Here is a 15,077-nt window from a genome sequence, read left to right as displayed (position 1 = left end):
ATGGTAAAAATCAGAGACATTCCGAAAAGAAACCAGTTGGTTACACAACAAAACAACATGTGACTGATGGGGTTCGTTGTGGGTTGAAGGAATATTTTTTGCTGGAAACTAAGACATGAGGAATGTAATTTCAATAATGAAATAGTACAAAATTATTTTTAAAAATGCTTATAAAAAGGTGTGAAGACTAATGCAATTTTTATAAAATCATTTTAAAATGCCGGGGAAAGGTAAATTTTCCCAAAAGTTTTTTTTTTTTAGGAACTTTCATTTATAATTCAACACCTGATCATGTGAGGGTATGTCTACAGAAAAGAAAATGAAGAAACTTTGTTTTCTCTTGGCACTTGTATTCGTCGTTGCTTCAGCTGTAAACTGTCAAAAATATAAACCAACATGGGAGAGCATTGATTCTCGACCAATACCAGCGTGGTATGACGATGTTAAGATCGGGATGTTCATAAATTGGGGGGTTTACTCGGTTCCCTCATGTACCAGTGAGTGGTTCTGGTGGTACTGGAAAGGTCAGCCGCACGCGGACGTCGTAGAATACATGAAGAAATTTTACCCACCAAACTGGACTTATGCAGACTTTGCTAAACAATTCCGAGCTGAGTTTTATGATGCCAATAAGTGGAAGGACATCATCGTTGCCTCTGGTGTAAAGTGAGATGGGTTTTCTTGTATTTTTGCGTTTTTTATATAGTGTACATTTGTAAGTACATTATTATACATCTATTTACTGGGCTCAAGGGCTACATGCATTTTTTTCGGACCCAAGAACAAAACTGTTTCCCTGAGGCCATCGATCAGGCCGAAAGCAAACAGTTTGGTTTGAGGGTTCAGTAAAAAGCATTTTGGCCTAGAACCCAGTCAAAGAATGTTTTCTTTTTCTCTGGCATACTTTGCTGTGGCTTCCATGTTTATGATGAAACTGACACAATTTTATGCAATTTTCGTTTACCCACACCAGAGCACACTGGTCTGCTGAATATTTAAAATTCAGTCAACTGTTGAAAACCAACAAATGCAAATAAGATATAGCTGATTCTGCCTATATTGAGGCATCAATATTAAAAATTAAATATTAAAAAGCATTATCGTGATCCAACATCTCCTCAACATTCCAACAGCTCACAGTGTGAGCGGTCCAACACAGAATTTTTTTGTGGACCGCTCAGTAAAACGCAATCTGAATGTACAGTCAATTTCCTAACCTAATAAAAGAAACAGTGGCAAATTATCTGCATGTAGCCTAATATATTATGAGATACTAATCTTTGATCAGTTAACGAATGAACAATAAATCAGACTAAGTCCTCTGGGGCTTCCTTTTCTATGTTTAAAACTTATGTAAAGGTCTATGTTTATAGATTAAAATAATGTAATAAACAACGACTAGTGAGCTTTGAAAGTATAGTGAAGCTGTTAGATTATCATCAAAGCTTCTGATGTAAATTAAAGGTGTTTCATTATTTGTGTAAGGCAAGCACATGAAAAAAAGATTTTTTAAAACAAGATATGTTTGTGAAACGCTGATTCCTCTTATATGGCAGCTCATGGCAAAGGTTCAGGTTTCTCAAATGCAAGTCAAACTCCAAGGTTAAGAGATCAAAATTGTTGGTACCCAAAGAAAGGTCTTGTCACAAGGAATACACCTGTGAAATATGAACATGATGAAATCCCTAGCTATAACTGGTCCGTAGTTATGCACAAGATTAAAGTTTGGCAAAAGAAGGTTAAACTCCTAGGTCAAGGTTAAATAGTCAAAATTAATGGTGTCCAAGGGAGTGTCTTGTCAAAAGAAGTACACTGAAGTACATGTATGAAAGTGCTAGCACCATATCCATTCAAAGATTATGGCCAAGGTTAAAGTTTTTAAATAGGAGGTCAAACTCAAAAGGTCAAGGTCAAACTGTCAAAATTGTTTTTATTAAGGGGAAGGTTTTGTCACAAGGAATACACACACAAAGTATTAAAGCCCTAGCACCAACCGTTCAAAAGTTATGGCTAAGGTTAAAATTTCATAACATTTTGTGAAAGTGGGTCAAACAAGGTCAAGAGGTCAAAAATATTGGTACCCAAGGAAAGTCTTGTCACAAAGAAAACATATGTAAAATATGAAAGCCATAGCTCCAACCAATCAAAGGTATGGGCAGGATTAAAGTTTTTGCGCACAAACAGATAAACAGACAGACAAAGCAAAAACTATATGTCCCCGAATATAGCTTTGATTACGGGGGCATAAAAAGCAAGTCATTTACATGTACATTGCAACATTTTTCTTCATATTATACATATAAAGGGATTTGCATATGCATTGCTCATATTGGTCAAGCTTTTTTTTGTACTAGATATGTTGCTCTAGCCTCCAAACATTGTGATGGGTTTAGCATGTACCCAACAAATGTGACATATCAGTGGAATTCACGAGATGTTGGCCCGAAGCAAGACCTTGTAGGTAAGTGTCTTAATTTGCTATGTCTAAATGGGCCTCTTTTGTGTATCAGATCAGGCATACAACATATACAATGCAGTAAAACTGATGGCCCCTACATGTATTTCCAAATCTTAGCTGTAACATGTTATAGGTGTCTTTGAAGTATGTAATTAAATGTTAACAGATTAAGGAAAAGGCCAGACTAATGACTAAATGTAATTTTCTAAATAAAAAATGAAAATATTAACAATTATACATGTCGTACTACATTGTACAACTGCACTTAGGTATCTCAAACATGGATATCTTGAATACCATGTACATGTATATGTCAAAGTGATTTGGAAGTCCCTAAGCACTTTTTCTGTAAGTATTTTACTCTCAATATCTTGAACCTTTGAATATGTCGAAGTTTTTTCTCGGTCCCACCGAGTTCAAGATAACAAGGTTTGACTATATTTCCTAATTTAATTGATAAATGTTACAAAGCTGGTATATTTCTGTGATTGAAAACTATTTATAGGTCCCTTGAAGGAGGCATTGAAGGGAACAGGGATCAAGTTCGGGATCTACCATGCCATGATTGAGTGGTTCAATCCTATATGGCTGGCAGACCAAAAGAATAACTTTACAACTCAAAGATATGTCAAAGTAAGTACTTGTAAATTACTTTTGTGCTCTAGCTGTGTTATGCAATAATTTTATAGGAGGAACTTAATTTTCACCTTTCTTCTGTAGTTTTGCACTGATATTATGATCAAATACTTTTGATTTTAACCTGTTTGCATTCCTACCTTGCTCTCTGTCTATCAGATAATTTTTTGGACAGACTTCATGTTTGGTCAGGAAAAAAAACTGTTATCATTATGATGGATCCTCTCAGTCTCCTGCCAATTTCTTACCTATAGATGATAGTTAGAAGTCAAAAAGTCATATGCATTTTCTCTACAATAGGAATTTGCCACTAACTGAGGGATAGCACGTGGTTTGCACAGATAAATATCATAGAAGTCAAAGTATATATATTTAATAAAGAAAAGTGTACATGTCTTATTATTCTACATTGTATTGTATAGGATTATATCCACCCTCAACTTAAAGAGATAATCAACACGTACAAACCAGATCTTCTATGGAATGATGCCTGCTGGTTAGCCCCAAGTTGGTACTGGAATTCCACCATATTCCTTGCATGGTTATTCAATGAAAGGTATGGGCTTAATGTGTGCAATATCACATACATGTATATGCTACATTGTCACTTTGTTATATGTCAGTATGACATATACTTGAGAGGCTAGTTTAAGAAAGGGCCATCATCTGTTCAGTCAAAAAGAAAATGAAAACCAATGCAATCAAGTTCTGTTTAACACAAACATGGAAAGAGGCCTGGTATTGGTTGTTATCTGATACACATTTTTTTCATTTTTTTTGTTTTTTGAATTAAGTCCTGTCAAAGATAACATTGTTGTGAATGATCGATGGGGATATGACTGCTTCTGCAAACATGGAGGGGTGTGGACATGTTCTGATCGTTTTCATCCTGGTACGAAGTGAATTTTTTCTAATTAATTTTTAAATTAGATAAATACGTCTTGTAATCATGGCAATAAACCTGGACCATTAATGTATTTTTAGGACATGTTATGCCACATAAGTGGGTCAATGCCATGACGATAGACAGAGGTTCATGGGGATTCAGAAGAAATGCTGACCTGAGTCAGTATTACTCCATAGAAGAACTCTTGGAGGAAGTGATTTACACCATAAGGTAAAGTGATTTAAAGCCAGAAACACTGTAGATATGGAAATTAGAATATATAGTGGTCATTTAAAACATTTCTCTTCATGAAAGGAGTTCTAGACTAACAGCTTTTCATTGCATGGTCTTAAAAATATAAACCTGATTATTTTATTAGCTTTGGTGGGAACATTCTGATCAATGTTGGACCAACAGCTTGGGGGACCTTTGCCCCAATCTACGAGGAGAGATTCCGTCAGCTGGGGTCATGGTTGAAAGTGAATGGAGAAGCTATTTATAAAACAACACCTTGGACTCATCAAAATGACACAGAGTCCAACAGAGTATGGTAGGCTTTCTAAGAAAACTCAATAATGACTCCAAAAAGTACCATTTACAGCAATAATGACCTAGGAATCATTGCACATGGGGTATAATGACCCAGTCATTATAATTAATGACAGCTAAAAATGCAGATCTGTTAATCTAAATTCCATTCAAATTTAAAAATTTATGCATACAGTAAAGACTGTTCATTACAAAAGATGCCGTTATAAAAATATGTATTGTCTCTTTATGATACGGAATATAATTGTCCTAAAATAGATGCTTAATAAAAAATTTATCGTTTTCATTGAAACTTTCGTTACAATGTCAAATTCAACGAATGCAGACTTGGCTCTTTTGTACAGTAAAAGTCTGCGCCAGATTGTCATCGTACTGTTACTGACAATCACAGAGTGTTTTAATAAATCGGCGGTGCAAAAACTTACAAGACTTGCAGGCGAAAAGTTAACAACTTCACTAGCGAATCCCGATCCCGATGAAACACTGATAATAACATTCATAAGTCTAATACACAATTGATTTATTATTTTAGTAATTAAGCCTACAAAAATTGTCTTAACTTATATCGGTATAATAAAACAATTGATTACCCCTTATGAGATCAACATGGTGAAATAAGGACCCTCCACCTGGCCCACTCGCTGACGTGACCTGACCTCGACCGCTACGCGGCCTCGGTCAGGTCAGGTCACCTCGTGGGCCAGGTCTCAGGTCCTTATTTCACCATGTTGACCTCATAAGGGGTACATGTAATTAATTGTATAATATTCACCAATTGTTGCATTAAAAGTACATACCAAGTTTTCCCCTCTTTTTTGTTCCCATGCCGGGATAGAAAATACTTTGCGACATAGCATCTTTAAATTTTTTTTTTTATTTTTCTTGACCAAAAACTTTGGCAGTATTTCATTTGTACCTTATGCGCTGGAAACTTAACACTTGGTCATTAGTAAAGTGAAGATCAGGGAATTATATAAGATCAAGGACTAACAATGAGGTCAAAGCTCAGGAAAATATGTCCAAGAGCATTAGCTAATGCAGAGGTTTTATAAGGGGTTATTGATATCCATACACAAAAAATTATTTTTGATTGGATTTGATGTCTTGAGTTCTTTTCATATATTTGCAAGCCAAGGATTTTTATTCTGTAACACTTTCCTCAAATCCTTGGCAGATTATGCAATTAAATCTTTGGCAGACAATAGCAACTTCTGATGAGTGGACTGAATTTTAATATGACATGACAGCAGCTGTCTTTTCATTGGTATGAAGCTTTAGTTTTAGTGGTTAGAGTTATGCCCCTTTATCATTGCAAAAAGTAGAAACTGTGGCATTCCAAGGCCACAAAGGGCCATTTGTAACCACAAGAAAAGGTTTCATGGCATATAATTCATATTAAAGAGAGAGAGAGAGAGAGAGAGAGAGAGAGAGATGTGTTTGGTGACCTTTTTGGGCAATTGGCCTTCTTTTAATGGACTGTTTTACTTTTATTTATTTTATTTTTTTTTTTAATTTGTAGCTTAGCTGTAGTGTGATTTCTAATTTTCATAGGTACACAGCATCAAAGGGAGACAAGAAAGTGATTTACTCTTTGTTGCTGGATTGGCCGTTAAGTAATGAAGTCTTATTGGGGTCACTGAAGGATATTCCTGTCTCTGCAGTGACTCTGCTGGGGTCAGATGCAGTGATGTACTTTTTCCAGGAGGCTCATGGACTTCGAGTTTTATTCCCCGTCCTCAATATACGTAAAATGCCTTGTCAGTGGGCCTGGGCTTTGAAAATAACACTTAAATAGGAATTGATACAAATTAGCTCAGGTGATTATATGCTTTTTTCTTTTTGAACATGTTAAAGCAAAATACTTCTTGTAAAATAATAAATTTTAATTTATATTACCAGTAGTTTTGTCAAGAAAAAGTTAATATTCTATTTTTGGGCCAGTAAATATACTAAGCAACAAAATCACTTTTTTTTTTTTTACATTTAAGTTGTCAGCATGGTCATATGCAGTTATGTTGAAATTAATTCAGTTTTTAGAAGAGACATTAAGGATCTAAATATTAAGAATTTTTATGACAAATGGCTAGTACTTATATGATATACATGTAGAGGTTGATATGCTCACCTAGACATCTAGAGACAATGAGTGTCATTTGTTTGCCGTGAGATCAAATTATCTCTATGGAAACAATTAATTTTAGAAATTGAAAATATATTTGTGCATTTATTTATTTTTCTGTGTTTTTTTCTTAGTCTAGTTTTTCTTCATTAAAAAGAAAATTAACACTTCAAATAATATTTGTATTAATGATACAAGCCACATACATGTATGTATATTTTAAGGTTTCATGAAGAACATTCTTTCATGTAAATTATTGTATGTGTATTCATTAGTGTATTCAAAAATTAGAAGATACTAATGGGCAAGATGGTGCAATTATGATCTGGCACAAAATAAGATTGTTTACATCCATCATATCTACATGATCTAGTTGTAGTACCATATTTTGGCCATGCTCATTGATAATCTTGAGTTTATATTAAAGATTAATGCACATAGACAGTGCATAAGGTATTAATGAAAATGGATCCTAATAATTTAAGTACACAGTAGAGAAATAAACTTATGAAATGTAAACATATAATTTTATGATACCATCAAAGGTATTTCTATTGTATTCCATTTTATATTACTCATACTTTTTATATTGTGTATGATATACACTAGAAAAATATATACATTCAATATAATATGTTTTTCTTTTAAAAGTGTGTTCAAAGCTACAGCATTTATAATACCATTACACACACAGGGATGTCAAAAATTAAGTCACAAATGTTGAACTCTTTTCAAGTGTAACATAAACAAAAATCAAATTTCATGCTCATGTTGAACAGTTACGGCTGCTCCTTCAGTATAAACTTACCATAAACAAGATCGATATCATTTTAAAGACATGCATATTCAAAGAACCGATATTTTATCAATCTACCATGAAATTTAAAAATGTAACTATATACGCAATGAATTTCAAATTTTGGATGTTCATCGTGTCATAACAAGGATGACTGCATTATTCAATTTGCCAGCACAGCCGTCCCTATTATGACATGATGAACGTCCAAAATTTACAATTCAGTGCTTAAAAAGATCATATTTAGAATGAGATACATAGATTGTAAAGTGTTAACTGTAGAATATAAATGTGGAAATTATACGATGCCTTCTTATTCTTGAATGAAGATGCTCTTTGTGCTGTACTGTAGAATCTTCTACAAATACACATGTATAAATTTGAATTATTAAAAATGTATTTAAAAAAGCCCCAATTATTTGCTCAATTTTAATGCAATCACTGCTTAAAGAAATTGATATATCTGTATACACATTTTTGTTTTTCATATCAAAACAATGCTTTGGCATGATTTAATTCTTATTAAAATTTTATTTGCTATCTGTCCTGTTTTGTGAATGATATATATATGTTAAGTAGTTGAGATTTTATGTCCTCTTTGTTGCAAAGCTGCTGAGGGATATTGTGATGCTTTTATTGTTTATCATTTCTGTAACTCTTAAAAATACTTCCTAAGAGAAAAGAGATAAACATACAAAAAAGTTCAAAAATCAATGATGACATATTGCATTTGAGAATCTGTACGTCATATAACAAGGGGGACAATCATTTTATGTTACATGTACCTCTGTAGCCATATTTAGATTTTATTTGACACAAATTTCATAATGTAATATTTTTTAGTATATATACAGTGTACTTTTATTTTTGATGTCATTACATGAATGCCATCAAAGAAATGATTGAAGTCATAGAATTTTCTGTGTATTTTTAATATATTCGATCAGTGCATATTATCTATTCAAGATATATTACTAAAGTCAGGTACTCTTCACACAATTGCTCCGAAGAAAATAGTTCCATTCATGATTAGTAGATACAACATTACAACAAATGTTAAGAATAATGATGTATATTTAATACGTTAAAGAAAACAAAATTAACGTAAAAAGATTTTAAGAAAATCACTTTTCCCCAGAAAAGGAAATAAAAAGTTTTCATATTCCTACGCTCTCTGCCTCCTCAGTCTTTTTCACGAAAATATATAGGTCATCCTTCGATTGATAGTGATAAATCTTTTCACCAATTATATAACTGTCATGATTATTGTTCGTTAATTGCCGTATATTTTCTTTTGAGTGAGAATGTTAATCATTAACTGTGTGTGTTTTTTTTTCTTCTCTTTTTTTAAATAATGGAATGGTTATTATGGTTAAACACCTGCAATCGTAACTTCTCGGCAAAGCAACGTGATTTGCCGAGCTCGTCGGAAAGGATCTTCGCACGTGTGTAAACCTAGTCTATTTGGTCTTGCAAGCACAGGTATGTGCACCGTTCGCTAGTGACGCTTAGATCATGTAGACTGGGTATCAGTATTTGCTACGGACATGAAGAGGAACTATACACCAGTTTCATAACAAGTGCAGGTTTTTTACTCAAGCCCTAGACTGGGCTAGAGGGACTGAGTTATCTAAAACGATGCTAGGTCATTGATCTACTCAGTTTAAAAACACGAAAATATACTATTTTTGTAATTAAAAACATTTCTAGAAACAAAAATGAAGTTTATCTTCAAAACGTCTCTATATTCAAAATCTATATAAAGTGTTAAATGTCGGATTTTATTCCATGACGAAGGAATGTTCACAGCCCCAACCGATCTTGCGCTTTCCTTTGCGTTTAACAAGGGCCGTCAATGCATCTCTAGACGAGTTCATTGATTACTCTTGTTGACCCATCTTTAACATATGCCTATACTTTGAGTAATAGTACTTTAATAGCACAAAATTAAAAAATAAATTAAAATCTATCCTTGATAGATCTATAGTTTTGCTATTTAAAAAAATGGGCTATCTTTGATCTTTGCTTGGACTTGTTTCGAATTTTTACAGAAGATTCTATCATTGGAAAGTTAGATGGTACACATGTAGCACAGGCCCATAGTACGCGGGATTATTTTGGAGCCCCCCCCCCCCTCACTTTGAAAACGTTGCTACAGGCCTGTAACATGCTATTTGGATTAAATATTCCTGAAAATGAGTGAGCTGTTAAATACATCTTTAAAATTATACGGTTAATTATATTTAGTCTATGTTCTATGTGAAATTAAAACTATTTTTTTAGGCATCTGCAACGTTGTGATAATAAAAGTCACTACACGCATGTAACGTTATATATGTACATGCAGTTTCCTTAGTACATGCATATTTTATTCAACAAAAGATGTTGAAACTCAGTAGCCTAAATATTATGTCATTTTAGGATATTTATGGCCATTGTATAGTTGACTTTCTACAGCTTGAGTATCTCTGACGTTTTATCAGTAAATAGTTTTTTTTTTTAATTAGAAATCATCTGAGCACAATGAAAATTCGAATAAATTAAAAGCCGAATATCTTGGATATGGGGTAACCCATATCTATTCTTGTTCAAAGATATTTATAAAGTATAGATGATGTCTTCTATGTAAAACATAATTATTACTGATTTACATTTTAATTTGATTTTTTTTCTGCATAGATCTGCACAAATCCAAAGAGAAATCCATATGGCCATGTATGTATATACTGTACGTCAAACTGTGTTAAACCTATCGTGCATAATTAGGCATGTATGTGTATCATGCATGTACATGCCTAAATTTTTGGCAGAATATTGTGGAAACTATAAGTAAAGAGCACCTGTGGACTTTTCAGCCACATACATGTGTCAATAGAGAGGTTAAGCATTTGACCGTGTGCGTCTACGTGTACGTGTAAATCTAGAAGTGTTTTTACAAGTACACGTAACTAACATCGTGTTCTGTTTAACAATCTGTACGTGTAGCGGTACATGTAAAACTTCAATTCAGCAAGTCACTTTACAATCCATTTGTATCAAATAATTCTATGGCTTTGATTAAAAAAAATACAGAGATGTACGTAATAAACTCTCATCATCACAACAAACACCGCCTGAAAAATATATATTCTATAATTTGGGTTTAAGAAGCTACACTTTCTTTCCTACGTGTACCTGGTACATATGAATCTACACGTTGTGTACAACTTGTATAATTACGCGCTATTTATAAAGTATAGATGATGTCTTCTATGTAAAACATAATTATTACTGATTTACATTTTAATTTGATTTTTTTTCTGCATAGATCTGCACAAATCCAAAGAGAAATCCATATGGCCATGTATGTATATACTGTACGTCAAACTGTGTTAAACCTATCGTGCATAATTAGGCATGTATGTGTATCATGCATGTACATGCCTAAATTTTTGGCAGAATATTGTGGAAACTATAAGTAAAGAGCACCTGTGGACTTTTCAGCCACATACATGTGTCAATAGAGAGGTTAAGCATTTGACCGTGTGCGTCTACGTGTACGTGTAAATCTAGAAGTGTTTTTACAAGTACACGTAACTAACATCGTGTTCTGTTTAACAATCTGTACGTGTAGCGGTACATGTAAAACTTCAATTCAGCAAGTCACTTTACAATCCATTTGTATCAAATAATTCTATGGCTTTGATTAAACAAGAATAGATATGGGTTACCCCATATCCAAGATATTCGGCTTTTAATTTATTCGAATTTTCATTGTGCTCAGATGATTTCTAATTAAAAAAAAAAACTATTTACTGATAAAACGTCAGAGATACTCAAGCTGTAGAAAGTCAACTATACAATGGCCATAAATATCCTAAAATGACATAATATTTAGGCTACTGAGTTTCAACATCTTTTGTTGAATAAAATATGCATGTACTAAGGAAACTGCATGTACATATATAACGTTACATGCGTGTAGTGACTTTTATTATCACAACGTTGCAGATGCCTAAAAAAATAGTTTTAATTTCACATAGAACATAGACTAAATATAATTAACCGTATAATTTTAAAGATGTATTTAACAGCTCACTCATTTTCAGGAATATTTAATCCAAATAGCATGTTACAGGCCTGTAGCAACGTTTTCAAAGTGAGGGGGGGGGGGGGGGCTCCAAAATAATCCCGCGTACTATGGGCCTGTGCTACATGTGTACCATCTAACTTTCCAATGATAGAATCTTCTGTAAAAATTCGAAACAAGTCCAAGCAAAGATCAAAGATAGCCCATTTTTTTAAATAGCAAAACTATAGATCTATCAAGGATAGATTTTAATTTATTTTTTAATTTTGTGCTATTAAAGTACTATTACTCAAAGTATAGGCATATGTTAAAGATGGGTCAACAAGAGTAATCAATGAACTCGTCTAGAGATGCATTGACGGCCCTTGTTAAACGCAAAGGAAAGCGCAAGATCGGTTGGGGCTGTGAACATTCCTTCGTCATGGAATAAAATCCGACATTTAACACTTTATATAGATTTTGAATATAGAGACGTTTTGAAGATAAACTTCATTTTTGTTTCTAGAAATGTTTTTAATTACAAAAATAGTATATTTTCGTGTTTTTAAACTGAGTAGATCAATGACCTAGCATCGTTTTAGATAACTCAGTCCCTCTAGCCCAGTCTAGGGCTTGAGTAAAAAACCTGCACTTGTTATGAAACTGGTGTATAGTTCCTCTTCATGTCCGTAGCAAATACTGATACCCAGTCTACATGATCTAAGCGTCACTAGCGAACGGTGCACATACCTGTGCTTGCAAGACCAAATAGACTAGGTTTACACACGTGCGAAGATCCTTTCCGACGAGCTCGGCAAATCACGTTGCTTTGCCGAGAAGTTACGATTGCAGGTGTTTAACCATAATAACCATTCCATTATTTAAAAAAAGAGAAGAAAAAAAAACACACACAGTTAATGATTAACATTCTCACTCAAAAGAAAATATACGGCAATTAACGAACAATAATCATGACAGTTATATAATTGGTGAAAAGATTTATCACTATCAATCGAAGGATGACCTATATATTTTCGTGAAAAAGACTGAGGAGGCAGAGAGCGTAGGAATATGAAAACTTTTTATTTCCTTTTCTGGGGAAAAGTGATTTTCTTAAAATCTTTTTACGTTAATTTTGTTTTCTTTAACGTATTAAATATACATCATTATTCTTAACATTTGTTGTAATGTTGTATCTACTAATCATGAATGGAACTATTTTCTTCGGAGCAATTGTGTGAAGAGTACCTGACTTTAGTAATATATCTTGAATAGATAATATGCACTGATCGAATATATTAAAAAAATACAGAGATGTACGTAATAAACTCTCATCATCACAACAAACACCGCCTGAAAAATATATATTCTATAATTTGGGTTTAAGAAGCTACACTTTCTTTCCTACGTGTACCTGGTACATATGAATCTACACGTTGTGTACAACTTGTATAATTACGCGCTATGCAAAACCGATGACGTAAATCACAGTAAATTAGGGGATTTCCCTAGCTACACGTACACGTAGACGTACACGGTCATCTGCTTAACCTCTCTAATGTTTGCATGGGAGAAATTTTTCCAAATTTTGCAATGAGTAGAGTTTTGTTAAATTTATCTCAATGTCAGTCCAGTAATAAACAACAGACCAACACAATTTTGAATTTTTGAACTTCTGGGAAAAAAAAAGTTGTAATGTTGAAATCACAAAATTTTACCCTGTACAAAATGTCTTTTGTTTTCAGAACATGTACAGAGATTTTTTAAATTAGGTCAATTACACGGCAGTAATCATAGAAGATGGTGGTTTGTTGAACTCCCCCTTGCTAATGAATACCTTAACTTGAAGGTCAAAGGCCAAGGTTTATTACAGATGAATTTATAAGCAATATTTATAACATTACAAGATAATTTTGAGAGGTTAAGCATTTGACTGTGTACGTCTACGTGTACGTGTAAACCTAGAAGTGTTTTTACAAGTACGCGTAACTAACATCACGTTCTGTTTAACAAACTGTACGTGTACCGGTACGTGTAAAACGTCATTTCAACAAGTCAATTTACAATCCTTTTGTATCAAATAATTCTATGACTTTGATTAAAGGAGATACATAAATGTACATAATAAACTCTCAACATCACAACAAACACCGCCTGAAAAATATATATTCTATAATTTGAGTTTAAGAAGCTACACGTTCTTACCTCCGTGTACTTATGAATCTACATGTTGTGTACAACTTGTAGAATTACGCGGTATGCAAAACTGATGACGTAAATCGCAGTAAATTAGGGGATTTCCCTAGCTACACGTACACGTAGACGTACACGGTCATCTGCTTAACCTCTCTAACATCAGTGTTTTTGTATCATGATTTATCAGCTTTTTTAAGTGATATGCATGACAAGTGTTTGCATAATATTCAAAACATTCCATTATTTATGACAACATTATTCCAAAACGTCATAAAAAATGCTTGAATGTGATAGAGTGTAACTATTTTTATGTAGACTTTATTTTTATCTAAATATAAATCTCTCTATCTTTTTATACACTGTTGTTGTGAATCTGTTTGCAATTGGGAAATACCACAAGTTCATTTATATTTTTTTTCTACTTTGTGTAACTGCATGGTTTTGCCTAATAAATATTTTAAATTTCATCATTTCTTATTTTGGAATCCATAAAAATAAAGAAAACTGAATATTTCTTATGTACTTCAATGTAAAACTTTGATCCCTTATTGTGGCCCCACCCTACCCCCAGAGGCCATAATCTGAACAATTCAGAATCTAGTATACACTACCTTAGGAAGCTTCGATCACTTAAGTTCAATCTCTTCTGGCCCATTGGTTCTTGAGAAGATGTTTAAAGAATTTTTTCATAATTATGTATTTCAGTGTAAACCCCTAATGTGGCCTTGCCCTACCCTAGGGCCCATGATTTGAACAATGTAGAATTAACACTACCTCAGGAAGCTTTAATATGAGTTCAGTCTCTTGTGGCCAAGTGGTTTAGGAAAAGAAGAATTTTAAAGAATTTTTCCTATGTAACTCAATGTAAAAATTTGATCCCCTATTGTGGCCCCATCCTACCCCAGGGACTATGATCTGAACAATTTAAAATCTGCATTACATGTACCTTAGGAAGCTTCCACATAAGTTTCAGTTTTCTTGGGCCAGTGGTTCTAGAGAAGAAGATTATTTCAATATAAAACTTTGATTCCCTAGTGTGCCCCCACCCTATCCCCGGGGGCCATGATTTGAACAATTTAGATTCTACACTACCTTGGGAAGCTTCCACATAAGCTTCATCTGTTCTGGTCCAGTTGTTCTTGAGAAATTAATGACCCCACCCTATATTTGCTTTTTCTTGATTATCTCCTCTTGAAAGAGGCTTGGCCCTTCATTTTAATAATTTAGAATCCCCTTCACCCAGCGATGCTTTGTACCAACCTTGGTTAAAATTGGCCCCGTGATTCTTGAGAAGAAGTTGAAAATGTGAAAAGTTTACAGACAGATGGATGGATGTTGGATAACAGGTGATCAGAAAAGCTCACTTAAGCTTTCAGCTCAGGTGAGCTA

The 15,077-nt window shown here is 33.6% G+C and overlaps 1 protein-coding gene across 1 annotated transcript; it reads left to right on the top strand.

Annotated features, from left to right (window-relative positions):
- The first annotated feature begins 307 nt into the window (after nucleotides 1-307).
- Nucleotides 308-6,841, top strand: LOC133193997 (plasma alpha-L-fucosidase-like). Its single transcript, XM_061329907.1, has 8 exons — nucleotides 308-666; nucleotides 2,355-2,461; nucleotides 2,964-3,091; nucleotides 3,517-3,650; nucleotides 3,889-3,986; nucleotides 4,079-4,211; nucleotides 4,360-4,530; nucleotides 6,081-6,841. Exons 1-8 carry the CDS (start codon nucleotides 320-322, stop codon nucleotides 6,322-6,324), a joined length of 1,362 nt encoding a protein of 453 aa, XP_061185891.1. The 5' UTR covers nucleotides 308-319; the 3' UTR covers nucleotides 6,325-6,841.
- The last annotated feature ends 8,236 nt before the right edge of the window (nucleotides 6,842-15,077 follow it).

This window comes from Saccostrea echinata, unplaced genomic scaffold (genome assembly GCF_033153115.1).
Source record: "Saccostrea echinata isolate AGI-Se365-2 ecotype Australia unplaced genomic scaffold, CSIRO_AGI_Sech_v1 ptg000028l, whole genome shotgun sequence".
NCBI lineage: Eukaryota > Metazoa > Mollusca > Bivalvia > Ostreida > Ostreidae > Saccostrea > Saccostrea echinata.
This window is presented reverse-complemented; position numbering and strand designations above follow the sequence as displayed.